Source organism: Panthera onca, chromosome X (assembly GCF_046562875.1).
Source record: "Panthera onca isolate mPanOnc1 chromosome X, mPanOnc1 haplotype 2, whole genome shotgun sequence".
Taxonomy (NCBI): domain Eukaryota; kingdom Metazoa; phylum Chordata; class Mammalia; order Carnivora; family Felidae; genus Panthera; species Panthera onca.
In genome coordinates this window covers 32,113,925-32,141,026 of record NC_138357.1, presented here as the reverse complement: position 1 = coordinate 32,141,026, position 27,102 = coordinate 32,113,925, and the positions used below count along the sequence as shown (strand labels likewise).

At 45.3% G+C, this 27,102-nt stretch overlaps 1 protein-coding gene across 4 annotated transcripts in view; it reads left to right on the top strand.

The window, feature by feature from the left end:
- DOCK11 (dedicator of cytokinesis 11) overlaps positions 1 to 27,102 on the top strand; it is a 199,830-nt gene that overhangs the window by 41,680 nt on the left and 131,048 nt on the right. For all 4 annotated transcript variants that reach the window (XM_081792433.1, XM_081792431.1, XM_081792430.1 and 1 more), the window contains exons 2-7: positions 9,067 to 9,183; positions 9,494 to 9,583; positions 9,998 to 10,080; positions 11,352 to 11,421; positions 12,271 to 12,366; positions 25,391 to 25,525. In XM_081792433.1, coding sequence (XP_081648559.1) covers positions 9,067 to 9,183; positions 9,494 to 9,583; positions 9,998 to 10,080; positions 11,352 to 11,421; positions 12,271 to 12,366; positions 25,391 to 25,525 — 591 coding nt within the window. The remainder of the gene's footprint in view (positions 1 to 9,066; positions 9,184 to 9,493; positions 9,584 to 9,997; positions 10,081 to 11,351; positions 11,422 to 12,270; positions 12,367 to 25,390; positions 25,526 to 27,102) is intronic.

The window sequence follows — 27,102 nt, the reverse complement described above, 5'->3', positions numbered from 1 at the left end:
GGGAAGCCAGAAGACTTGCAGAAGAGACATTACATTCTTAGAATTCTTAAGGAGAACTGGTTGCTAAAGTAAAAGATTTACCAGTAAACTAACGACCTTTGGTGTAATATCTAAGCAGAAGCAACCCAGGCTGATTGCACATTGTAGACAGAGATATATTATGCAATTATCATTGCTTTTTAAATAAAATGGAAATTATGTGGTTACGTTTCTAATGATAATATAAATAGGCTTGCTAGTAACGTGAGCTCTTAAATACATGAGTGGTTGTATTATAGAGAACAAGCTGGTGGTTGCCAGAGCGTGGGGCGGGGGTGGGGGGTGGTTGGGGCATGGGTGGAATAAGTAAAGGGGATTAAGAGCATTCCGGTTATAGCATAAATACCTTAGCGATGAAAGGTACAGCATAGGGAATATAGTCAATAATATTATAATAACATTGTGTGGTGACAGATGGTGACCATACTGACTAATGTCTGCAATTGTCGAATCACTATGTTGTACACCTGAAACTGATATAACTTTGCATGTTAATTACATGTCAGTTAAAACAAGTACATGAGTGGTTGGATGGTCGAATATATACATGCGCGTATATATATTTACGTATTTATTTTAGGATTACAAGCATGGTTTTATAATGATACATACATAGTTAAGATGATGAAAGGTCCGTCACCTCATATAGTAGATGTAGAGGGAACCACCACAAAATCATAAAATCTAAGTGGTTAATGCTGTCAGTGACACCCAATAAGGAGCCATTGTTTCCTCTCTTTGGACCAGGAAGTAGACGGCAACCAAATTTGTATTGATGAATTTCCTTTCTTTCCTGTTCTTTCTTTCTATGTTAGAAATCAGAAAGTCATCTCAGGTTGGGGAATCATACATTTCTTTACAGTTTTAGGGTTTACAACATGGAAGTCTATTCAGATTTGGTCCTAAGTAAGCCTGGGAAAGTGTACTGCGTCCCAAACCGTACTACAAAGATTGATATTTTAAATTTTATTTTATTAGAGGGACACCTGGCTGGCTCAGTCGGTAGAGCATGTGACTCTTGATCTCGGGTCGTGAGTTCAAGCTCAAGCCCCACGTAGAGGCTAGAGTTTCCTTTAAAAAAAAGAAATCCAGAAAAAATTTTATTTTCTTAGAGATTAGAAAAATACGGATTTATTTTCCTTCATGGGGGTGACATACGGCTTGCTGTTTGAATAAATATTTCAATGAAGGAGAGATTTGATTTGAAGAAAAATATGAAGTATAGGATAGTGCAGAAGGTATGCCAAAGTCCTGAAGATTGTGTGTGAATGAGTTGAATTTGGAGAACACTGCTAAAAGGAGAATCCAGACTTGGGATACCCGGATTCGAATCCTGATTCTGCCACTAGCTGTAGATGGCTGAACTTTATTAAGCCTCTGAGGCTGTTTCTCCATGTATGAAGTTGAAGTGATGGTATTTTCCTTGTCTACCTGGCAGGTTGTGGTAAGAAACCGGTAGAATGTGGAGTACCTGGGTGGCTCAGTCGGTTGAGGGTCCGACTTCGGCTCAGGTCATGATCTCGCGGTTTGTGAGTTCGAGCCCTGCATCAGGCTCGCTGGGGTCAGGGCAGAGCCGGCTTCAGATCCTCTGTCCTCCTGTCTCTCTGCCCCTCCTCCACGCATGTGCTCGCGCACTTTCTCTCTCTCTCTCAGAAATAAATAAAACATAAAAAACGAAAAAAACAGGTAAAACATATATTTGAAGTGTTTTCTGAAGGCCACATAGTGATCTTCAGGTGAAACAATAAAATAAAAATTTAATAATATTGGGTGCCTGGGTGGCTCAGTCGGCTGAGCATCTGAGTTCAGCTCAGGCCATGATCTCATGATTCGTGAGTTCGAGTCCCGCATCGGGCTCGCTGCGGTCAGCGCAGAGCCTGCTTCGGATCCCCTGTCCCCTTCTCTCTCTGCACCCCCCACCCCCCACCGCCTTCTCAAAAAAAAAAGTAAGTTACTAATATTACTAGCAAGTTATTTCAAGAGAGCTTCCAAATCAGTGAGTGAGAACTTTCAAAGGCAAACCGTTTTGGGTTTTTTTTTTTCTTTTCTTTATGGTGAAAACGGAGTAGGTTCCAAATTTAGGCTGACGGTTTTCCTGCCACTGCTTACGAGGAGAAGGCTGAAGCATATGCTTGCTTCTCTCCAGATTGTAGGAAGGCTTTTGCCTTTCCCTTAACGCCGCCACAGAACTGTGCAGAAATTCGCAGTGGGACCTCGCTATTCTCTGAATGCTTATAAAGTACCGTTGGTTAAAACCCAGTTTTCTTGCGTTCTGAAAAAGCGCCTTCTCTGACCAGTGAGCGCACACGCTGGCAGGAAGGAAAAATTCCGAACCTGCGGGAAAAGACCCTTTTTGTGTGTGAGGGAAGCTTTCCTAAGGGAAACCCTGTTAAGTCTTATAGTCAAATGGTAAAGCTGAATAGCAAAAGTTAGACCGGGGATACGTTCTAGACCACAGGGCAGAGCCACCGTGAAATCAGGATAATTCTGAGAGTCAAAGGTTTTCCTTGTCTCTGATGCCAAGAGAGTTCACAACTGAATTCTACTGGAAGAGGACGGAAGGAGCGGTTCTTTGGGGGGGCTGACTCCTAATGTGGCCTCTCTTTCACTTCCGGTTTGAATTGTGCTTTTAACAAGCCTGTGGGAGGGGGTGGGGGAAACATGAGGATTGGAGGCCTGGCGGGGGGTGGGGGGGAGGTCAGTCCTTCCTTTTTTTCTTCTTGAAGAGATGAAGCCCCACTCACAGCCCCAGATCTTCCATTAGGGTAAGCTTTGTGGGACTCAGAATACACACCCCAACTTTTTCTACAATCCAGCTACCCCCTGGCAAATGAAGCAGGAGAATGCTTAATGCGGTGAGGTTATTTTTTTAATGTTTATATATTTGTGAGAGAGGGAGAGAGAGACATAGAGCATGAGCCGGGGAGGGGCGGGGGGGGGGGGGGGGCGGAGACACAGAACCCGAAGCAGGCTCCAGGCTCTGAGCTGTCAGCCCAGAGACCGATGCGGGGCTCGAACCCATGAACGGCGAGATCATGACCTGAGGCAAAGTCAGACGCTGAACCGATGGAGCCACCCAGGCGCCTCAGTGTAGTTGGTTTGAAACGAAAAGTGAAACCTTGTTCCGTAACATGAATTCATAGCCTTCAAAGCCTAGGGCATGCTGTAGGCTTCAGGTCTGGAAGGCTTATTTTATACTGAACATTTATTTTTTTTTTTTAATTTTTTTTAACGTTTTCATTTATTTTTTTGAGACAGAGAGAAACAGGGCATGAGCAGGGGAGGGGCAGAGAGAGAGGGAGACGCAGAAACGGAAGCAGGCTCCGAGCTGTCAGCACAGAGCCCGACGCGGGGCTCGAACTCACGAGCTGTGAGATCATGACCTGAGCCAAAGTCGGACGCTCAACCGACAGAGCCGCCCAGGCGCCCCATATACTGAACGTTTAAACAAGTGATTCATTTTGGACCTACGCTTTTTTCCCATATCGCATTAGGAAGCGTTTCCACAACTGCATTAGGAGGCTGAAAGAAGGTTTTCTTTCTTTTTGTGTTTTTCTTTTTCCTTTTTCAGAGTTACTTGGAGCAGGTACTTGTGAAATTATTGTACAGAGAGATTAACAGATGCCAATTCAACAGGTTAAACTTTGAAATTTGAGGACTGTTTTTGCAATCTGTATTGAGCGGATAGTTGGCAAGCAAGACGAAAAGCAAGACTTGGCAATTATTGTCAGCGCCTCAGGCTTGCCTTCCTTTTTTTAAATATAATTTAAAAAAATTATTTATTTTGAGATAGAGAGAGCACGAGCAGGGGAGGGGCAGAGAGAGAGGGAGACACAGAATCCGAAGCAGGCTCCAGGCTCCAGCTGTCTGCATAGCTCGATGCGGGGCTCAAACCCAAGGACCGTGAGGTCATGACCGAAGCCGAAGTTGGATGCTTAACCGACTGAGCCACCCAGGCGCCCCCATCTATCTATTTATTTTGAAAGAGAGAGCACAAGCTGGGGAGGGGCAGAGAGAGAGAATCCCAAGCAGGCTCCACGCTGTCAGCACAGAGCCCGATGCGGGGCTCGAACTCACGAACTGTGAGATCATGACCTGAGATGATACCAAGAGTCGGGCACTTAACCAACTGAGCCACCCAGGCTCTCCAGGCTTGCCTTCTTAGATGGGGCTTTATTCACTTAACTTCTCTGAGTCCTTGATCACAGACTCTGAATGTTCGGCATGGAAATTGCCGTCCCTTTCCTTTCACCTGGGTCTGTGAAAACATGATAGGTCCAATTTTACTATCAGAAAATATGAGTTCCCGAAACAGGAACTGTTTCTTCTGTTTCAACTCATTTTGTACCAGTATTCACAGATGTGATAGGGGATGATCAACTTGACTTGATCTTGTGGGTCTACAAGTTCAAATTTAAGACTGGACATAGATCTTCGTGAGCATCTTCCCCCCCCCCCCACCCAGGTTTACTGAGGTTAATTGAAAAAGAAAATTGTATATTTTCAAAGCGTAAGGTGTGATAATGTAACATACATATAGATTGTGAAATGATTACCACCATCAAATTAGTTAACACATTTATCACCTCGCATACTTTTTAAAAAAAATGTTTATTTATTTATTTAGAGAGAGACGGAGAGAGCCCAAGCGGGCAATAGGGGAAAAGAGAGAGAGAGAGAGAGAGAGAGAGAGAGAAGGAGGAAGGGAGGGAGAGAGCAAATCCCAAGCAGGCTCCACTGTCAGCACGGACAGAGCCCCGTGCCTGATGGCGGGGCTTGATCCCACGGACCGTGAAATCAAATCATGACTTGAGCCGAAATCAAGAGTCAGACTCTTAACCGACTGAGCCACCTCGGCGCCCCTTGCATGCTTGTTTTTGATGAGAATGCTTAAGATCTGGTCTCTGAGTAAATTTCAAGTATGCGATATCGTATTCATAACTATAGTCACCATGCTGTGCATTATAGCTCCAGAATTTACTCATCCTATAACTGAAGTTTGCACCTTTTGAGTGATATCTCCCTATTTCCCTCATCCCCCAGCCCCAGCACCTACCACTCTACTTTTTTTTTTTTTCAGATTTCACATATAAATGGCACCATATACTATTTCTTTGTTGTTGTCAGAAGAGAATAATGAGAACCCAGGTACTAATCACCCATCTTTACCGTCAACAGTGATCAAGTCTGTGTCCTCCTTTCGGGTCCTACCCCAATGGGAAGGTTTTTTATCTTAATTGAAGTATAGTTGACACACAACATTTTGTTAGTTTCAGGTGCACAACATAGTGTTTTGACATTTATATACGTTATGAAATGCTCACCATGATAAATGTCGTTACCATCTGCTATTAAATAAAGTTTTTACGGTATCATTGACTGTATTCCCTGTGCTGTAATTTTCTTTTTTTTTTAAAAAGTTTTCTTTTAACATTTACTTATTTTTTTGAGAGACAGGACATGAGTCGGGGAGGGGCAGAGAGAGAGAGAGAGACCGAGAGACCGAGAGAGACAGAGAATCCAAAGCAGGCTCCAGGCTCTGATCTGTCAGCACAGCCCGACCCGGGGCTTGAACTCAGGAAGCACGAGATCATAACCTGAGCTGAAGTCGGACGCTCAACCGACTGAGCCACCCGGGAGCCCCTCTTGTGCTGTAATTTTCATCTGCTTGACCTCATAACTGGAACTTTTGTACCTCTTAGTCCCCTTCACGTGTCTTACACACCTCTCTACCTTCTTCCCCTCTGGCAAGCACCAGTTTGTTCTCTGTATTTACGAGTCTGTTTTTGTTCTGTTTTCTTAGATTCCACATAAAAGTGAAATCGTATGATATTTGTCTTTCTCTGACTTATTTCACTTAGCCTAATACCCTCTAGATGCATCCATGTTATTGCAAATGGCGAGATTTCATTCTTTTTTCGTGGCTGAGTAATATTCCTCACACACACACACACACACACACACACACACACACACCCACCCCATATCTTCTTTATCCCAGATACCATGCAGTTTTGTCCTTCTCTGTCTGGCTCATTTCCCTTATAACGTCCTCGAGGTTCATCCTCGGTGTTGCAAATGGCAAGATGGCCTTCTTTCTCGTGGCTGAATAATATTTCAGTATATGCATACATCACATCTCTTTCTCCGTTCATCTGTTGACAGACGCTTACGTTGTGACTTGGCCACTGGGAATAGCATTGCTGTAAACGTGGGAGTGCAGATGTCTCTTTGAAATACTGATTTTGTTTTCTTTGGATAAAGACCCAGAAGTGGGATCGCTGGATCATATGGTAGTTCTGTTTTTAATTTCGTGAGGCACTCCCATACCGTTTCTTAAGGATCTTTTAGATTTGTTGAATAGGATGCTCTTTGGTTAAAGTGGTTTAAACTTTCTAAGTACTCTCATAGAGGAAACTCTGAGATGCTCCTCAGATACGGAACTGAGATGCAGCTGTGACTTAATTGTGAACCACGTATAAAAACTGTTCTCATTTATAGCAGAATTACTTGCAGTAGCTGAATTAGGCCAACGGTCCGTGTCCATCGACTGATGAATGGATAAAGAAGCAGCAGAATGTGTGTTTATATATATGGAATATTATTCAGCCATAAAAGGAACGAAATTTTGCTCATTGCAATGATATGGACGGAGCCAGAAAGTATTATGCTAAGTGAAGTAAGTCAGTCAGAGAAAGACAAATACCGTATGATTTTATTCATAGGTGGAATTTAAGAAACAAAACTAACGAACAACGGTGAAAAAAAAACCAAAAGAGACAGAGGCAAACCAGGAAACAGACTCTTAACCATAGAGAACAAACTGATGGTTACCAGAGGGGAGGTGGATGGGGTAGGTGATGGGGATTAAGGAGGGCACTTGTCTTGATAAGCACCGGGTCTTGTATGCAAGTGTTGAATCAGTATATCGTTTACCTGAATCTAATATTATACTGTATGTTACCTAACTGGAATTAAAAAAAACTTTTTTTTTTTTTTTTTTTTATTTATTTTTGGGACAGAGAGAGACAGAGCATGAAAGGGGGAGGGGCAGAGAGAGAGGGAGACACAGAATTGGAAACAGGCTCCAGGCTCTGAGCCATCAGCCCAGAGCCCAACGCGGGGCTCGAACTCACGGACCGCGAGATCGTGACCTGGCTGAAGTCGGAGGCTTAACCGACTGCGCCACCCAGGCGCCCCCAAAAAAACTTTTTTTAATGTTTATTTATTTTTGAGAGAGAGAGCGCGTGTGCGTGCACACGCGTGAGCGAGTGGGGGAGGGCCAGAGAGGGAGGGAGACAGAATCCGAAGCAGGCTCCGGGCTCTGAGCTGTCAGCACAGAGCCTGATGCGGGGCTCGAACTCACGAACTGCGAGATCATGACCCGGGCCGAAGTGGGACGCTTAACCAACTGAGCCACTCAGGCACCCCTTGCCTAAGTGGAATTTAATAAAAACTTAAAAAAAACAATCTTCTCAAAGGAGTCTGTGGATGTAATATGCCAGAGACTGTCTCTAATACCTTGTACACAAATATAAATATAACTCCGATTCCATTTCGACACTAACTTTCAGTATAGCTTATATTCAAGTTTTCTTTATGTAGTTTTTCTAAATAAAAATTTTTAAGTAATTTTAATTCGATTTGAGGAGAGCAGTATTATTAGAAAGGGGAAATCTGTGCCCTCAAATAGGCAAAGAGGTAAAGTAGATATTCTATCCCACGGCGATAAGTTCAGTGAAGAAAAAAAAATGATAGAAGTAAGTGGTGGGGTCCTCTTCCAAGTTCAGTTTCTCACGTGTTAGTATTTTTATGTATTTCGTGTTTTTTTCATTAAAAAAATCTTTCTGAGAGAGAGTGTGCAGGTGCGCGCAAGCAGGGGAGGGGCAAAGAGAGACTCTCCGGCAGGCTTCACGCTCAGCGCAGAGCCCGATGTGGGGCTCGATCTCATGACCCTCAGATCATGACCTGAGCCGGAATCAAGAGTTGGACACTTGACCGACTGAGCCACCCAGGCGCCCCTCTTTGTGTACTTCTGAGGGGAGGAAAGGCTGGGTGAGGTAGAAAGAACGGAGCTTTTGTAGTCCCAGACCTAGGTTCGAATCCTAGCTCTGAAGGCAGACTAGTGACGTAGCGTGGGTTGCGTGCAAAGAGTCCTCGTCCGTAAGATGGTGACAAAGATTAAGCTTATCTCTATTCATTCATTCATTCATTCATTCATTCATGAGTAAACTCTACCCCTAATGTGGCGCTCGATCTCATGACCCCTGAGATCAAGAGTTGCATGCTCCACTGGCTGAGCCAGCCAGGAGCCCCAGGCCAAGCCTATTTCATAGGGGGGTCATGAGTATTACATGCGAAAACACAGAGAAGGCATCTGGCACAGTGGCTGGCATATAGAAAGGGCTTGGTAAATGCTAACTAGTATTGCTCTAATCAATAAGTCCTATCCTGGATTTCTCAGTCACCCACCCTGCTCCTTGTAACCCTAGCCTCAAGCTGGGGCCCTCCTATCCGTAGCCAGGTCACCTGGAAGTCCCGACAGGGACCCACTGACCGTGCCACCCAGAACCTCATCCTCTTGTGCCCTTCCCAGTGGATCGCCCACCTCCGATACCCGGGCTTGCCCTGGCCGTGCCTGCACCAGGCACACGGATGCTGATACCCTCTCTGCCTCCGTTACCCAGTGAGCAGAGCCAGTTCAACAAAAATCGATGGACACCCTTCCAGATATACCAGGTTTTGCTTGACCTTACATTTTTGGATGGCACGTGGATAAACAGAGGACAGTGCTCTCTCTCCAGAGCTCTTGACTTCAGCGGAGAGACCTGTGTGTGTATGTATGTGTTTGGTGTGTGTGTGTCTAGTTATGGTGTTTATTTACTTACGTCTGTTGTGAAAGTGTCCAAGCGCCTATTATCATCAATAATCCCTTCTTTAATGAAGTAAGGTGTCTTTGGCACACGGAGAGGAACTTATCTCTTGTGAGTTTGACCATATTCACTTTTATTTTTGTCTCTTATTAAGGAAAAGACCAAAATTGTTGAGCCCTTGGACTATGAGAATGTCATCACCCAAAGGAAAACCCAGATTTACAGCGACCCCCTCAGAGACCTGCTTATGTTTCCGATGGAAGACATATCTGTGAGTTCGCAAGCACTTTTTTCTTTTTTTTTTAATCTGAGAGAGAGAGAAGGCGCGAGTCGGGGAGAGGGGCAGAGGGGGGAGGGAGAGAAAGAGAGAGAATCTTAAGCGGGCTCCATGCGGAGCACCGTGCTCAACGTGGGGCTCGATCCCATGACCCTGGGGCCGTGACCCGAGCTGAAATCAAGAGTGCGAGGCTCAACCGACTGAGCCCCGCCCCCCCAGGGGCCCCCACAAGCACTTCTTTAAAGGAAAACCCTCGCACTTTCCAAGCTAATTCTTACGGCAAGAATGTTCCTTTGCCTTCTAGATCTCGGTGATAAGCCGTCAGCGCAGAACAGTGCAGTCCACTGTACCAGACGATGCTGAGAAAAGAGCCCAGAGTTTGTTTGTCAAAGAGGTAAGACACTCACAGTCCACAGAGTAATTATCACACTGAAACAATATCCTTCCTTTACTGTAAGCGGGAAATAAAATTACTATAACTCGGCAGATCTCCATTTCGAGTCTAGAGGAGGCGAGAGAGGGGATGCAGCTTAAATACCGTGCCAAATGGCATGGGTTCTTGGTTTTTCTCTTTGGGATTTGAACACCCTCTGGACTTGGAGTGACAGTTGTTCAAAAGGCTGTACGAATTGGGATTTACTGCTGCCAGTTGGGTTAGGGAGACCGTGTTCATCCCCAGAGGAAGATCCCAGTGCCGACATCTTCCAAATGATTTTTGAAAGTCTGTCAGCTTACAGCGAGACTTTAAGAAGCTGGATATGTGTGTACTTTTTAATGTTTCCAGTGAAGGATTTCTGTTTTCTTTCAGTGTATTAAAACCTATAGCACAGATTGGCATGTGGTAAATTATAAGTATGAAGACTTCTCCGGGGACTTTCGAATGTTGCCATGGTAAGTGGAGAATTCAACGGAGACTCTTCAAGAGGAGAGTTGCTCAGCGGTTTACCTTTTTTCTAACCACTTTTGAAGCTTCTCAGTTGTAATTTGTAGTAAGGCAAAGCCGTAAGCAACCCGCGTGTTTGGTAAACGTACTTTGGATAACTGAATATGTGTTTACTTTGCTCGTTGAAATTCTTTCAACAAGTAGGAGTTTGCCTTTTGGCCTAGATGCATCTTAGAATCATCTTTATTTGATTCTGGATAATGCAGTGAGCGCTTTCCAGTGGCGTCAAGGAAAATGCTAGAAGGTACTTGGCTTAGTTCAGTGACCCCAGACATTCTCTTTTGTTTCTTAAAGTGTATTTATTTATCTTGAGAGAGAGAGAGATTGAGAGAGAGTGTGTGTGCATGAGGGCCTGCGAGTGGGGGAGGGGCAGAGAGAGAGAGATGGGAGAGAGAGAATCCCAAGCAGGCTCTGCGCTGTCAGCACAGAGACTGACGCAGGGCTCAAACTCACGTTCCGTGAGATCACGACCTGAGCTGAAATCGAGAGTTGAAAACTCGACCGACTGAGCCACCCAGGCTCCCCAAAAGCGTATCTCTCTCAGTTGAGTTGACTGACCGCCCCGAGCATACTGGCCCAGGAGTCAGTTCAGATCTTCCTTGTTAGAGTTCAACTCCTCTTTCTGCTACTTACTAACTGGATGACCTTGGGCCGGTCACCCAGTCTCTTTGAACCTCCCTGCTCGCCCTTTCCTCATCTGTACTACTGACCTCGTAGTCTATCTGTCCTACGGGAAATGTTTTCAAGAAATAAGCTGTCATGTAGCCCGTTGGGGTCTTCAGGAACACTTTTCCTAGGGGAGAAAACAGTCCTCAAAATGTCCTTTAAAATCGAATCCCAAGATGGACGACCAGTCCAAGTTCCTACAGCAGACAGAGGGAAGAGCCAGGATTACTCCGTGTTGCTTTCTGTCCCGGCGAAAGACAAGGTTCTGCCACCACTGACAGATTCTGACACACCATCTTTGACGACTGTGCTGTCCCTGACAAAATATCTGGCCTCAGCTGTCGCTTTGCGGCTGGCTGTGCCTGTGCGAGTCCATAGACGAAAGGTAGCATACGTTGAGTCAGAGGGGAACATCTGAGTTTGGCAAGGGGGACAGAATCCGTCCTCCTTGTGTCTTGGCATCTTCTTGGTTGTAAAGGAAAGTCTGCTCGTCTTGCTTTTATTTTCCTCTCAGTTCTCGTCAGCATCTGACCTAATTCTCTTGCGTTTTCAGCAAGTCTCTGCGACCAGAAAAGATACCCAACCATGTGTTTGAGATTGATGAGGACTGTGACAAAGATGAGGTAAAGATGGGGGGGCCCCCCTGCACTGCTTTCCTCAAGGTCGCTTCTGCTGAGAGAGACTTCCTTGGGAAGAGACGAGGGACAGAATGGTTTTTGAACGATCTGCGGCCAGCTTTCAACAAAAATTGTTGTTGTTGTTTTTTTACCAATTGTTGCATTTCCAAATGGAGTTTAGGAAAGATCAACTGAAATGGGCTGGGATTGGACCGGAAACGTGTTTCCCCACCTGTGGGATGAGCTCGTGGAGTTGGTTTTCTCCGTCTGGGCACGCGGTGTGATGATTCTTCTGGACTCTGCTCCCTAATAGATCCCTCATGGGACAGATGGCCCGGATATCTGTGACATTTTTTTTTAAGTTTATTTATTTATTTCTGAGAGAGAGCTCGAGTGAGCAGAGGAGGGGCAGAGAGAGAGAGAGAGAGAGAGAGAGAGAGAGAGAATCCCAAGCAGGCTCCCCACTGTCAGTGTGGAGCCCAACGCAGGGCTCGAACCCACGATCCATGAAGTCATGGCCTGAGCTGAAGTCAAGAGTCCGATGCCCAACCGATCGAGCCACCCAGGCCCCCCTCTGTGACACTATGAGGTGCAGCTTGACTTGTTCACTTAATGCAGAAGACCTTGCCAGTAGACAGCTCCTAGGATTCAGTAAATACTGAGTACCTACTGCATACACGGCACAAAGCCTTTCATTCCCTGGTTTCCAGTTTCCAGTTTAATCGGGTACCTTTGCGGGGGTGGGGTGGGGGCTTTATGCTTTAATTGGCAAATGGGGGCAGGGCCCAGTTTGTGTCCCCCAAATGTTTGACTGGACGGCTGGCCGTTTCACTGATGGTTTCTGCCCTGTTTCAGGATTCGTCTTCGTTGTGTTCTCAGAAGGGCGGTGTGATAAAACAAGGCTGGCTGCATAAAGCAAACGTAAATAGCACCATCACAGTTACCATGAAGGTAAGAAGTGCTTCTTATATTATTTCATCGTTGTAAGGATATTGTCATGAGGAGCCTGTGTAGGAGAAAAATACTTCTTTTAAAAAAATGTTTCCAGTGAGCCCTATAGCCAAAACAAAACAGAACAGAAGAAAACTTGACTGAGGGGATCCTCACAGAGGTATCGGATTTTCTTTTATTTTGTTTTTAATTAAAAAAGAATTTTTTTTAATGTTTATTTTCGAGAGAGAGAGAGAGAGAGAGAGAGACAGAGACATAGCATGAGCAGTGGAGGGGCAGAGAGGGAAAGGGAGACACAGAATCCGAAGCAGGCTCCAGGCTCTGAGCTGTCCGCACAGAGCCCGATGCGGGGCTCGAACCCACGAACCGCGAGATCATGACCTGAGCCGAAGTCAGACGCTCAACCGACTGAGCCACGCAGGCTCCCGCAGAGGTACTGAATTTTAAAAATCTGCAACCTTCAGGATAAGTTTAGAAGTGCAACTTTTTAAAGAAATGTAATTATTCTGAGTCAGGAAGTTGAAGAAGGAGGCTGTCATTCAAACTATACCTCAATTAAAAATAAGAGAAATTTAAAGAGGAGGCTGTCAGCTGAATGAAGATAAAAGCTTTGAAACAAAAGGGCATCGCAGGTTCCTGTTCTGGAAATGAAGGTAATGAATGGAAGGGCAGGGTAATCTGTTTATTGAGCAAATACTAATTTGGTGCAGATTATATGCTGGTCACTGAGGGGAAATATATGGACGCCTAAGAGGAGGTCCCCGGCCTCCAGTGGTGTCCAGACTGGATAAGAAGCCTAGCAAATTTACTACTCTACAAAGCGGCACCTTAGGGCTGTCAGAGAATCGCAGCGTTTTGTAGTTTGGCCCGAACAGCGAGTTTGCTTACGGGCTTCGTAGGAGATAAAGGTAGAAACAGGGAGAAAATTGTGCACGGTCTTGAATGCCTGGGGGCGTGAAGTTGGCTTTTGTTCCAGGGGCTGTGATGAGCCGTCCAAATCCAGAGGTTAAAACTAACAAGGTCCTTGATGAGTCTGAGCAGAAAAGCAAAGTATTCTCTGATAACCAAATGTAACTGTTCGTTCAGATATTCGATAGAAGATCATGTGGTTTGCTGAGGATGATTCACCCTTCCATTAAGTATCGGAGGTCATTCTGTCTTTTCACACAGCCTGCGAGCAGCGACCATGGTGTCGACCAAGAGAAGACTCCGGTTTTGTCTTAATATTGTGCCTGCTGCTTTCCCTTCAGTGGCTATGTCCGGTTCTCCCCTTTCGTTTTCAAGCCCCGAACATGATGAATCCCAGTTGTAGGATTGCTTCCTGCGTGTCCCCTGCACCTCACCAGGGGCCTTAGCGCGTGGCGATGAATCCATGCATCGAGGACTTAATATGTTCCAGGCGCCATAACGGAGTGTTTTGTATTCTGGATCTCATATAATCCTTGTGGCGGCCCTATGAGAGAGGTCCTCTTTTCATTCTTAGGGTACAGCTGTGGAAAGTGAGCCACAAAGAAATGTAGTGGTTAACCCAAGGCCACACGGCCCCAGATGTCCAGACATGGGACTGGAACCTCGGCGGGCAGTCGCCTGAGCCTGTGCTCTTAAACAGCACACGATCAGCGCTTACTAGCTGAGTGAGTGAGACTGAAGTCTTTATGATAATACATCTCCTATCAGAATGATCAGGTTCAGAAATGCATGCGTGAAGGCCATAATTCTGTGCGGCTTGTCAGAAAACGGTTCCGTGGGTTTTGATTCCGCTCCCAACATACTCAAAATATTACAATGTTCTATCCATACTTCAGCTGTAGCCCAACATGACTCTGATGTATGGAAATCTGGATTCAGGAAACAAGACCTTGGGGAATTAATACCTTTACAGAACAATTCACCACAGGATTCTTTGCAATGGTGAATTACTCTAATGCCTTTAAATTGTAATTTGCTTTACCTTCAACTTTTCTGGAGCCCATATACTACACATCAGACTGCAGTTGCCTGTAAAAAGTACATGCTTTTAATTTTCCTCCGTAATTTGTGAAACACAGACTGGTTGATGTGGTAGGCAGAATAAGGCGCCCCCCACCCCCCGAAGACGGCCACCTCTTAATCCCCAGAAGTTGTAAATGTTTCCTTACGTGGCAAAAGGGAGTTAAGATTGCTAATCAGCACATAGGGAGAGTAGCCTGGGTTATCCAGGTGAGCTCGGTGTAATCACAGGGTCCTTAAAAGTGGAAGAAGGAGGCAGAAGAGGGACAGGGAAAGGGTAGGGGGGAAGGGAAGCAGGGTTAGAGAGAGATGCTCTCTTGCCGGCTTGGAAGATGGCGGAAGGAGCCACTGGCCAGGAAATGCAGGCAGCCTCTGGAAACTGGAAAGGGCAAGGAAATGGGTTCTCCCCTAGAGATTCTAGGAAGGAACCCAGCTCTGCTACACCCCTCGATGTAGCCCAGCGAGAGCCACGTCAGACTTCTGACCTATAGAACCGTGAGAGAATACGTTTGTGTTGTTTGAAGCCCATACGTCTGTGGTGATTTGTTGCAACGACAACAGAAAACTAATTCAGGCAAGTGGTCCAAGATTGATGGTTTAGCGTCTGTATTATCTATCCCCGAGGTTGCAAAGTCCACCACTCACAGGGGCCGGGCAGGGACCATAAATTCATGAAGTGGGTGGTGGGACTGAGGCAACTTGGTGACCACATGGCCTGGCTGAAGGGGACAGCTGCTGCTTGTCTCCAGCTAATTGTCGGTCTGTTGTTGCTGAGCGAGGCTCTTTATGTTGCCTCTTTTTTCACCCCAGCTGCTCATGTTTTGGCCATTTCTTTTTCTTTTCTTTTCTTTTCTTTTCTTTTCTTTTCTTTTCTTTTCTTTTCTTTTCTTTTCTTTTCTTTTCTTTTCTTTTCTTTCTGCCACTTCTTTCTTTCTTTCTTTCTTTCTTTCTTTCTTTCTTTCTCTCTCTCTCTCTCTTTCTCTCCCTCCCTCCCTCCCTCCCTTCCTTCCTTCCTTCCTTCCACATAGGATAAAAACACTTCTTTTTCAAACTTCTACCACACAGTAGGCCAAGAAAGGAAAAGAGCAATAAACCAAAGTGATCATATGTGCTACACAGTTCTTAAAACAACAACAACAAACGAATAGGGAATAATTTGAAATCGGCCATAATGAGATTTGGGAATTGTGCCGGGTCGCGGATTTCACTGATCCCAGCTAGTCTCCATTATGGATGCTGGCCTTCCATTTTGGATTTCTGGGAGCTGAATTACACATCCCGTGTTCTTCCGGTTTTACTTCCTAAGCAGTAGTATTGGATTTCAGGATTAATCACAGCTAGGATGGGCAGAGAGGAAGGGTCGGCCAGACTCCGTTAAAGGTGTCTGAGGGGTTTTGCCAAGATATTTTGTTGTTCCTATGAGAATTGTGTTTTAACTGTTATTTAGCTCAGCATCATGAAAATTGGTTGAAACTCGTAGCGTTTACCGTGCCCTCTCTATGGAAACAGAGGGCTTATGGAGAAGGGTCATGGGGGAGGGGGGCGGTGTTGGGTGTAGGTAGCAGGATCGTAGTGGCCAGACTAGAACTTGGAGTGAGGGCCAAAGTGGAAGTCTGGGCCTGTGAGCTGCGGCACCCTGGGGGCCTCGGGCCTGCACCCTTAGGTGGCGGATCAGACACGTTCTTCCTGGTACGGGCCTGGACTGGCTCCGACATAGGAGAGAGTCTAAATCTAAAGATGGGGTGAGCACTGACCCAGCTCTTGGAGAGTTGGCAAAGCTCGAGACAGAGGAACTGAGGCACAGGGCTGACAGTTCAGGAGCCATTCTGAGAGGAAGATCTCTTCTGTATGCATTTTTATTATGTTAGCCTTTGAAGTGAAGAATACTAATGAGTCTCCTAAGCAAACGGGAAGATGAGTGGGGCATGTGATTATCTGAGTTATTTTCCTGATACCGGAGGCAGTTTCACCATCGGTGATCCGGGCTCCCCGGCCGGCTAGCACATCTAGTCCGCACCGGCAAGAAGCTTTGGCGGCTTTAGCGATGAGCACCAGAGGCCTAGAGCTTGCAGGGTTGAGAGCAAAGAACCTTTTCTGTCACACAACTCAAGCGTTGATAGCCCCTCCCACTGACAGGAGACTCACCAGGAAGCTCCAACAGAAGGATCTTGGTATGAATCACGACACACTAGCAAATAACAGCCTATGGGAGCCATGTGCCTTCCCTTCTATTTTATCTGTGCCTCCTTCGTGTGCTGTGGCTTGACATTGGCCTGCAGATTCCACCGGGATCGACACGGATTAAAGTTAGAGCAGCTTGGTACCTTTCCGGGTGACGTGTCAATTTAAGGGGCTTTATTCCTCTAAAAACGTCTGGGTTTTAAAAATTATGTAAGTTAGTCCTTTGGCAACTTTGAAATTATGGACGACAGCTGTTTTTATAAGCAAGCTCGAGTCCTTTCCCTGGATTTAAGTAGTCTCCACGCCCAGTGTGGGGCTTGAACTCCCGACCCTGAGATCAAGAATCAGATAGCCTACCAACTGAGCCTCCCAGACGCCCCCTTTTCCTGGACTTTTTGACTATCAGAAATAAGGGAATCTAATGGCAAGGAAGGGAGAAATGGAGTCATGAGAGAAGGTGGAAAGAAAAAAAAAAAAAAAAGGAAGGAAAGAGGGTTAGAAGAAACTCAGCAAAGTCCAGTAGATAAAAGGGAATCAGAAGACTCCTACTTTAGGGGCGCCCGGGTGGCTCAGTGGGTTAAGCGTCCAACTTTGGCTCGGGTCATGATCTCCCAAGTTCATGAGTGTGAGCCCTGCATCAGGCTCTCTGCTGTCAGCACAGAGCCCACTTCAGATCCTCTGTCCCCTCTCCCTCTGCCCCTCCCCTGCTCATTCTCTCTCTCTCTCTCTCAAAAATAAATAAACATTAAAAAAAGAGGCTCCTACTTTATAAGGTCTTTTGAGAAAGCAACCACATGATCTGTCATGTGACATAAATAATGTAGCTAAAGTCATTCATATATAGGCTGCTTCAGAAAGTTAATCCTCCCTAGCGAGGTGCTAGACAGTTTTGCAAGAACATTCAAGTTGATAGTGATGGGCTCTATGGAAAAGGGGCTGGTGAAGGATCTAAGCTGATTTCTTCATATGCGAAGACTAGGAGACTCCCTATTTATGGAATAAAAATGTGCATTTTCCCCAACACACGCCTTTCCTCCAGCTCAGGTTGGTTAAGATCGTGTCTATATCATTTTCTGCCATTGTCATGATTTTCCCTGAAGTGCTTGCTGAGCCTCTCCGTTGTTGGCTGGGATATTAGTCGTGAGGAGCCCAGGCTGCAGGAAAGCTGGTCATGATGTGCATTAGGGCACAAGTCACAGTTTTCGGTGCCTGATGGCTTCCTTTCACCGAGGAGGCTGCTGGCGTCGCGCAGCTCTCGGGGGTTGTCTGTTCTCAGCGACTATTTTACTCAGAGCTTATGATCTGCTCTGCTCTTGGTGTTCATGTTAAAACAAGACAAGCCTTGTCATCGGTGATTAATTTCCTCAATTTGTACTTTCTAGTTAATGAGAACACACCCCACTGCCACTCTTCAGTTCCTGGAAAAGTTTTGGAGAATAGTTTAAGATAGCATTGAGAATAAATGATCTCTTAGACAGAAACGCCAATCTTGACAGAAACCTGTTCATTTACATTCTCTCTCAAGTAACCGCTAGAAACATCTGCTTTTTTCAGCTCCTTTCCATATCGGTGGAGGCAGTTTAATGTGGACTAGATAGCTATGATGTTGGATTTGACCTTCCGCTGGTATTTAGAGCTATTTTTCCTAGGGGATATAATGATCTATGGAATAGGGAAGAGTCTGATCTTGAGGGTGGTTTTTCATTAAAAAAAAAAAAAAAAGGCAGATTCTTGGCCAACCCCTGGGACACCCACCTTTATGCCTCTTTTTGGCTCAATTTGGTCGCATTCCTCTAGTTCCTCCTCCCCATTCTTAGCAATTAAACGTTGAAGTGTCTTGGTATGTTATCGGGGTTGTAAGTTCAACTGCTTGATGTATGACTCACTTCTGCTGCCCCCTCCCCCTTTTCTTGTTTGCACAAAAGAGAGCCATTTGTTATATATCCAGAGTCAAAAAGTCCTCACTTATTCTTTGACTGTTACAGGAGGGTTTTTTTCCCTTCTGTGTTGGGAGAACAACAGATCGAGGGAGTTTTACCCAAGAAAGAAAGCACATACGATATTAGAAGAATTTCTGGGAGGCCAAGGTCACTATGTTTATTAGAACAAACAGATTGTCGTCATTTTATGGGTAAGGGATTTCTCACTAATTTGGTTAAAAAAATTTTTTTTAATGTTTATTTATTTTTGAGGGAGAGAGAGTGACAGAGCATGAGCAGGGGAGTGGCAGAGAGAGAGAGAGAGAGAGAGACATAGAATCTGAAGCCGGCTCCAGGTTCTGAGCTGTCAGCACGGAGCCCGACGCAGGGCTCGAACTCACGAGCTGTGAGATCATGACCTGAGCCGAAGTCGGATGCTTAACTGACTGAGCCACCCAGGCACCCCTCAAGGTGTTAGCATTGCAAAGGGTAGAGAAAAGTTTCACATGTAGAACTTAAAACCTATTCAGGGAGATGAGACGCCCAATAAAAATGGCATACAGGGTGCCTGGCTGGCTGAGTCTGTAGAACGTGTGACTCTTGATTGCGGGGTGGTGAGTTCGAGCCCCACACGGGGCGTTAGAGTTTACTTAAAAAAATAATATATTGTTTAAAGGTGGTACAGAGACCAAGTGTTCTGTGAGTCCAGCTCACTGTGGTCTGAAGTCAGAGGAGGCTTTTTGAAGGGGGTAGGGCCTCAAAGGAAGGAAATCAGGAGGTGGGTGTTGGAGGCAATACGTACAGGGCAAGTGTGTTAGGGGAAGTTGGCTAGTCTTGGGAGGACAAATTTCATTGGATCCATTGGTGTCACCCTGTGCCTCAGTTTCTCCTCTGTAACATGAGATGGTAATAGTAATCCTCATACAAGGTCGTTAGGACGATTAAGTGCTAACCCCTCCACAGATGTCAGCCGTTTGTATTATTTTAGATTATTTAGATTTAGATTATTAGGATTGTGGGAACACCTTGAATGTGGGATCGGTCATGTGCGCCCTACCCTGCGGGTGATTGAGGGTCGCCAAAAATTTGAGCAGGGCCGTGAACCACTGAAATAAAGCTGATAAAGTAACCCGTCCACAATGAGAAGGGCAGATTTGTAGACCTTTCCCAGTAGACTTCGCTTCAGACTAAGTAGTTAAAAAAAAATCTCCGGTGCCCAGATATGGTGGAGTTCTTTTAAAAAAAAAAAAGAAAAAAGAAAAAAGAAAGCTATTTGATATGTAACCAGTTTCCCAGAGGGTAGACCTATGTGATATATTAAAATCTGGTAGGACTGTAAAATGATAGGGTGAAGAGAGATAGGTGATATATTAGGTGGCCAACGTACTGGTAGGGTTTCTGTCGTCTTGCTCTCCTGCCTTCTCCGCTTCCTCGCTGCCCCTTGTCTTCTGTTCTGAGCCATCGGTCAAGTAAGCTTCTCCAGCCCCGTTCCCACATCGCTCCTGGCCCACCTACTTTGCCTACCTACTTTGCTAAATCGTTCAGAGCATTCTCTCTCAGGGCTCCTGGTTCATGTAATCTAGCAGTAAAGAAATTACCCTCTAGGTAACGCACGTACGTGAACACTCTTGAGACTTGGTAGATCGCACGATAAAAGGCTCTCCTGACTTGAGGATACTTCGTGCTCGAACTTTCCTACCCTCCATCTTTGATTCAGCTGAGTGACAGAAAGCCTTTGTTCTGGCTCCAGAAAGGGTCATGTGGTAAATGTTTCAAAGGTTGTCATCCAGACAGCTCAGGGTTTTAAGGAGACTTGGCAAGACTCGATCCCAGAGAATTACCTCTTCTGGCTTCCTTTCTGTGTTACTCTTCTGGGTGGTCTGAGTGGGCCGCTCGTCAGGATCCAGGCTCCTCACTGAATAAGGTGGGGCAATTTTCAGCTGTGTCCACCATCTAGGAAAAACAATAAAGGCGAGGAGGAGGAAGAAGAATACGGACAGTACAGAGAAATACCATTCTATTGGATGCAACCACTGGAGAATCTGTACTGGGGAATGAATTGCTCATTCATTCATCATTTCTTTTGCAAGCTTGTATTGAGTCTGCAGGTGCCGTTGTAGGTACTGGGGATGTAGCAATGGATGAGATGTGGGCCTTAGCAGACTGAAAGGGCCAGGCAGCGAATAAACAAAACGGATGAAGAAGATATATTTGGCTAGCGATTGCTGATTGAAAAAGATAGAATGTTGCGCCATCACGAGGGCAGGTGGTCCTCTTAGAAGTAACAGAGTGAACTGTGTGGATATGGGGAGGAAGAGGATTCCAGGCCAAGGAAACAGAAAGTGCAAAGACCCAAGGGCACTTGCGTGGGGGTGTTTGAGGAACAGCAGGTAAGCCGGTGTAGCTCGAGTAGCATAATTAGAAATAAAGCCCAAGAGGTCATCTGAGGCCAGATCACGTACATCATCATCGTAGGCTATGGTGAGGGCTTGTGGTCTTCGATGGGAAGCCATTGGAGGGTTTGGGCAAGGCTTTCTTTGTCATCCTCCTAGCCTTCTGATTCTAGTTCTTTTTTGTTTGTGTGTTTATGTATTTTTGAGAGAGAGTGCAAGCAGAGGAGGGGCAGAGAGGGAGGGAGACGGAATCTGAAGCAGGCTCCAGGCTCTGAGCTGTCAGCACAGAGCCCGACGTGGGATGTGAACCCACGAGATCTTGACCTAAGCCGAAGTCGGACATTTAACCGACTGAGCCACCCAGGTGCCCCTGATTCTAGTTCTGCCCTTGACTTGCGTATGTAAACTTGAGTGAGCTGTTGGTCGCTCAGTTTGCTGTTAAGTAAAGTGTGGCTAATTAGCTTATTATCTCCAGTGACATTAACAGAATTAGCTGTTGGTTACAAAGGACTTGAGGGCTGCAGAATGAGAGGTATGAGACAGAGTAATTGCCACTGTTTGATATAGTCCTTATTTTATTTTATTATTTTTAATTAAAATTTTTTTTTCATATTTATTTATTTTGAGAGAGAGAGCACAAGCAGGGGAGGGGCAGAGAGAGAGGGAGAAAGAAAATCTCAAGCAGGCTCCGCACTGTCAGCACAGAGCCTGACCCGGGGCTCGATCCCAAGAACCGTGAGATCATGACCTGAGCTGAAACCAAGAGCTGAACACTTAACCGACTGAGCCACCCAGGCGCCCCGATATAGTCCTTATTTTAACAGCTCCCCAGAAGTTGAAACCCGACATATAGCCCAGACTCTTAGGATGAGAAGAGATCTTCCAGATCTTTCAGATCTGTTGTTGCAGAGCCTGATTTCCATAGAAATGACTTAAAATTCCTTCCTGTACCAATTGCATTTCGAGCCCGTGAGAAATTGCTTGGAGAGGGTGGCCCCTACCCTAGGAAGGCTGCTGTGTTACTTGTTCAGTTTCGATACAATTATTTGTAGATTGTGAAAAAAAAAAAAAATGGTCGTATAGATCCCGTGGCCGGATCCCATTTTACAAGCGAGGAAGCCGAGAAGCAGAGTCTTGAGGACAGCTTCATGCTGGTGAGCAGGCGTGCTGGCCGAGAAGCAAGGTCAGAGGATTTGCAGGCATCTGTTTTCTCCCCGGATTCATGAGCTACCTACCTCAGTACCCCCATTTAGACATAATTGCAATGTTACAGGAAGTGATTTACTGTAATTTCAGATCCCTTTCCCTCTCTATTGTAATGATGTGCTTTGCTAATATTGGAAGTGGCGGCTGCCACAAAACGTCTTTGCTTGGTGAGGCAGCTGTACGTGAAAAAAAAATTTCACGGACTATAATTTGACTCCGTACCACAAATGTTTTGCTCTGTGTTTTCCTTTCCCTTGCCACTCTCTTTGTTGCTGGCTATGGACTCTGCAAGTGGATTCTACTCGAGTTTTAGGTTTGAATCACAGGTCAGATTCTAATGGGGTTGTAATTTTCACCTGGGAAATGTGCTTTCATTTGTGCCATGCATAATTACTGTAATAGCTTTGAAACAGGGGTGTTTTGTTCCTTTGGGCACAGTGTGTCGTTTTAGGTTGTCTGGTCTCATCATTTTCATTTATTTATTATTTTTAAAAATTATTTTTGTTAGAAGTTTTTTAAATGTTTGTTTGTTTTTGAGAGAGAGAGAGAGAGAGACACCGAGCGTGAGTGGGGGAGGGGCAAGGAGAGAGGGAGACACAGAATCCGAAGCAGGCTCCAGGCTCCGAGTTGTCAGCACAGAGCCCCATGCGGGGCTCGAACCCATGAGCTGTGAGATCGTGACCTGAGCCGAAATCGGAGCTTAACCAACTGAGCCACCCAGGCGCCCCGATTTTTATTTTAGAGAGAGAGCACATGTAGGGGAGAGGGGCAGAGGGAAAGGGAGAGAGAATCCTAAGCAGGCTCTATGATGAGCATGGAGCCCGGGCTGGTAGGGCTCGATTCCACGACCCTGGGATCATGACCTGAGCCAAAATCAAGAGTCAGATGCTCAGCCGAGCCACCCAGCACCCCTGGTCTCATCATGTAAATAACAGATACGAACCATTGTCATGAAAATAAGCAAACATATACAGTTGACTTGAACAGTGCAGGGAAGTGGGGAACGGGTTAGGGGCGCCGACCCCCTGCGCAGTGGAAAATCCCTATGTAAGTTTTGGCTTCCCGAAAACTTAATTACTGATAACTCGTTGACCTGAAGTCTTGTGGATAACATAGGCAGTCAATTAACACATGTTTTGTATGTGATATGTATTATATACTGTATTCTTACAATAGAGAAAAGAAAATGTTATTAAGAAAGTCATAAGGAAGAGAAAATACATTTACAGTATGGTAATGTGTTTAAAAAAAAAAATCCATGTGTAAGTGGACCCGGGCAGTTCAAAACCACGTTGTTCAAGAGTCAGCTGTGTGTATGTATTTGTGTGTGTATAAAATCAGCACTGTGATAAACGTTTTCCTTATATATGAATCTAGGTTTCTTCAGCTATAGCTCCTGTAAACTTAAATGTAGGTGAATGAAATATGAGAAGTATATATCCTCATATTGTGAGATCACGCACACACACTTTCTGTACCTTCGTAGTAATATTTGCTTGATTGGCGTTGCAAAACAAAGTGATAATTTTCTGTTTGGACTCCTTTCTGTTGATCTACAAACCCACATGGCCGCTCCCTGAAATAGAAGCCGTAGCATTTACCAGTCTAACCTGTTAGGGTGTTCCTCGCACTGGTATATTTTTGTCATTCGTTCTAAAATCAGTGATACTGAAACAAGTCGAAATTAATTACGAGCGTTGCTATTTCTCTTCATTGATTTTCCTAAAAAGAAATGCCCCTTAAAATGTATATATATTTGCTTATTCATGCTATGGAAAAATAAATTGTTGGTATTTCAAATACTTGGCCAGAAATTGTCATTTTCGAGAATGATCTTGCCAAATAATACTCTTTCCATAATTAAAGTTCTTCAAATAGTCTGAGACTGTACTGGATAATCAGATGGGTGATTGGAAGTGGCAAGCTTAAATCTTAAAGCCAACTTCTGTAAGACAAGAAGCATAAGAAAGTGCTTCCTCAATAATCGCCAAGAGCCTGTGTCCCAGCCTCTTTCCATTCCCACCCATTCCCACCCTGGAATGATGTTAGATCCAGCATCCTGGGGAATTTTACCAGAACAGATGCTTGACACAGTCTCCAGGCCGTGGCTTATTAAAAGAAGCATAGGCTCATCAGAGAGCTCCAAATCCCCCCTTCAACCTCTTTGATCAGGTCTAAGACTTCGTAAGGGAGCCTAGAGGGCCAGCAAGAACAAATCCGACTGTCTACCTCCTTCTCCCCGTTCCTGTGGGTTTTGCTGTGAGTTGGTAGTGAAAGGTTCCTCCGTAACTGTTGTGAATGCCTGATTTCAAATCACAATCCCATTGGGCTTATTGACTCAGATCTCAGCATTCTGGGCACTCGGGGGACAACTGGGAGGCAAGCAGTGACTCTCCCTGTTTCCCTGCAAGTACATTCTAGGCTGGGCTTCCAGAAATGAGGACATGGGACAATATAGGCGAGTCCACTAAGGTGTGCCGGTGAGATGAAAATGCATCATGGGGGCTATGTGTATGTATATACATTTTGTATTTTTATTTTTTCGCCGTACATGTCTGTCTTTTTCTTCAAACTTCCAGAATATTTTTGTATTTGTGCTTGGATTTGTGGTGATGTGAATGGAATTATGAGAACCCACTCATAGTTTTTGCAATTAAATGGGGGAAAGGACGCTACAGTGAAACGGACAGTGAGTCAGATACAAAAATGCTTTATAGACTTGACTTTTTAAAAAGCTTATTTTCAGTTATTTTGAGAGAGAGAGATAGCAAGCAAGCAGGGGAAGGGCAGAGAGAGAGGGAGACAGAATCCCAAGCAGGCTCCGCACTGTCCGCACAGACCCCCTCCCGTGGGGCTCGAACTCACAAACCATGAGATCGTGACCTGACCCAAAATCAAGAGGTGGGCGCTTAACTGAGCCACCCAGGTGCCCCAATGCCTTATCAACTTTAAAGTGTTAAAGCAGGGGCGCCTGGCTGACCCACTCAGAAAAGCACATGACTCTTGATCTCGGGGTTGTAGGTTCGAGCCCCACGTTGTGTGTAGAGATTCCTTAAAAATCTTTAAAAAAAAAAAAATAAAGTGTTAAAATGTGTTAAAAAACAAAAAAACAAAAAAAGGTCTTCTCTAGATTAACTGAGAGGAAATCACTTGGCTTGAACTTTCTCATCTTAAGAAAGTGAAGATAATTGTAATTCCTGATGACTTCTCAGAGTTGTCTGATGATTGTCCAGATGTAATGACTGTGGCAAGCCCTTCAAGGTTTTTAGTTCAAATAAGCTGTTCAAATGCATTGTATATGTAACAAATGTATCATTGCTGGGTTTTCCCCTGTAGGTATTCAAGAGACGGTATTTTTACTTGACTCAACTTCCTGATGGTTCATATATTCTCAATTCCTATAAAGATGAGAAAAATTCAAAAGAATCTAAAGGTTGCATCTACCTGGACGCCTGCATCGACGTTGTTCAGGTGAGGCTATAGACGTTATCTTTTCTTCTCTTTCTTCTTCTTCTTTTTTTAAATGTTTGTTATTTTTTGAGAGAGAAAGAGAGCCCACGCATGCCTGCGCACGTGTGCGCGCACACACACACGCACTCGCCAGGGAGTGGCTGAGAGAGGGAGACAGAGGATCAGAAGCAGGCTCTGTACTGATGCGAGGCTCGAACTCACGAACCTTGAGACCATGACCTGAGCCAGAGTCGGGCGCTTAACCGACTGAGCCAGCCAGGCGCCCCTCCTCCTCTTTCTTGAAGAGGGTTATCAATCAACTGTTAAGAACGTCAGCATTTTTCTGTCTTGGTCAGTGGCATCTCCATCCACCAAAACATTTACACCAGGAACCTGTTCTCGCTCTGTGCCAGTATTCAGTCGGAGTCTGGCTCCGAAGTGCTTCTTGATCTCTTCCCTTCTTTCCGTTCCCTTCCTCTGGTTCTCCTTTTTGTCTGCTCTTGCCTAGAGTCTTGCCTTCCTGCCTTCTGATGTGTTATTTTGTGGCAGCCCATCTTCCTCGGACATAGATAGGGTCCTTCACTTGTCTACTTAAAACCTCTTGGTTCTTGATTTATTATCTTGCAGTGGGAGAGCTAAACCTCTTACTGTGACCTTACGGGTTACAGTGATTTGGCCTCACCCCGCTTTCTAACCTCATGCCCCCTGCACCCCTTATACAGCTCATGTTATACTCTACTCCGCTCATGTTGGGATTAGAGGGACTGTCTCTTATTCATGTCTCTGTCCCCTGTAATAATTAGCAGCGTTGTGGACTGAGTAGAGGCTTCACAAGTGTTTGCTGATTTGAGTTACTGAGGGGGCATGGACAAAGATGCAATGGGAGACAGGGCAGACAGATGGTGTAAGCAGGAAGTCGATTGGTCGAGAGATGGAGCCATCACTACAGAGCCAGCGGATGAAGAGGCAGGAGATGCTGGTTCAGTGTCCTCATCCTGCCTGAATCTTATTATCAATCCCACTTACTATGAATTCAACTCAAATGAGATTGTCATGTGGATCGAATAGAAAACACTTTAAAAAATAACAAGATCTGGGTCGCCTGGGTGGCTCAGTCGGTTGAGCATCTGGGTCTTGATTTTGGCTCAGGTCACGGTCTCACGGTTCATGAGGTGGAGCCCCATGTCGGGCTCCGCGCTGACAGCATGGAGCCTGCTTGGGATTCTCTCCCCTCCCCGCCCTCACCACCACCCCCCCCACCCTCACCCCCCCCCCCCGCCCTGCCCCTCCCCAGCTTGCACGTGAGTCTGCGTACGTGTATGTGTGGGTGCGTGCACGTGCACGCTCCCTCCCTCTCTCTCAAAATAATCATTTAAAAAATATATAAAGATCTATGTAAATAAAAGTTACCTACATACAGAAAGCTACAGCTTTCTTATCTTACTGGAATAAAGAAGCTACGTGATTCCTAGATTTTCTCGATTAGCTCCAGTCCAGATTGACCGTCCTTTATAATGTTCCCAGCCGCTGCTTTCTCCTTGCATTTATGATTCCCCCTCCCAAATATTTTCAAATATATAAATCTTGCTGATTTGCTA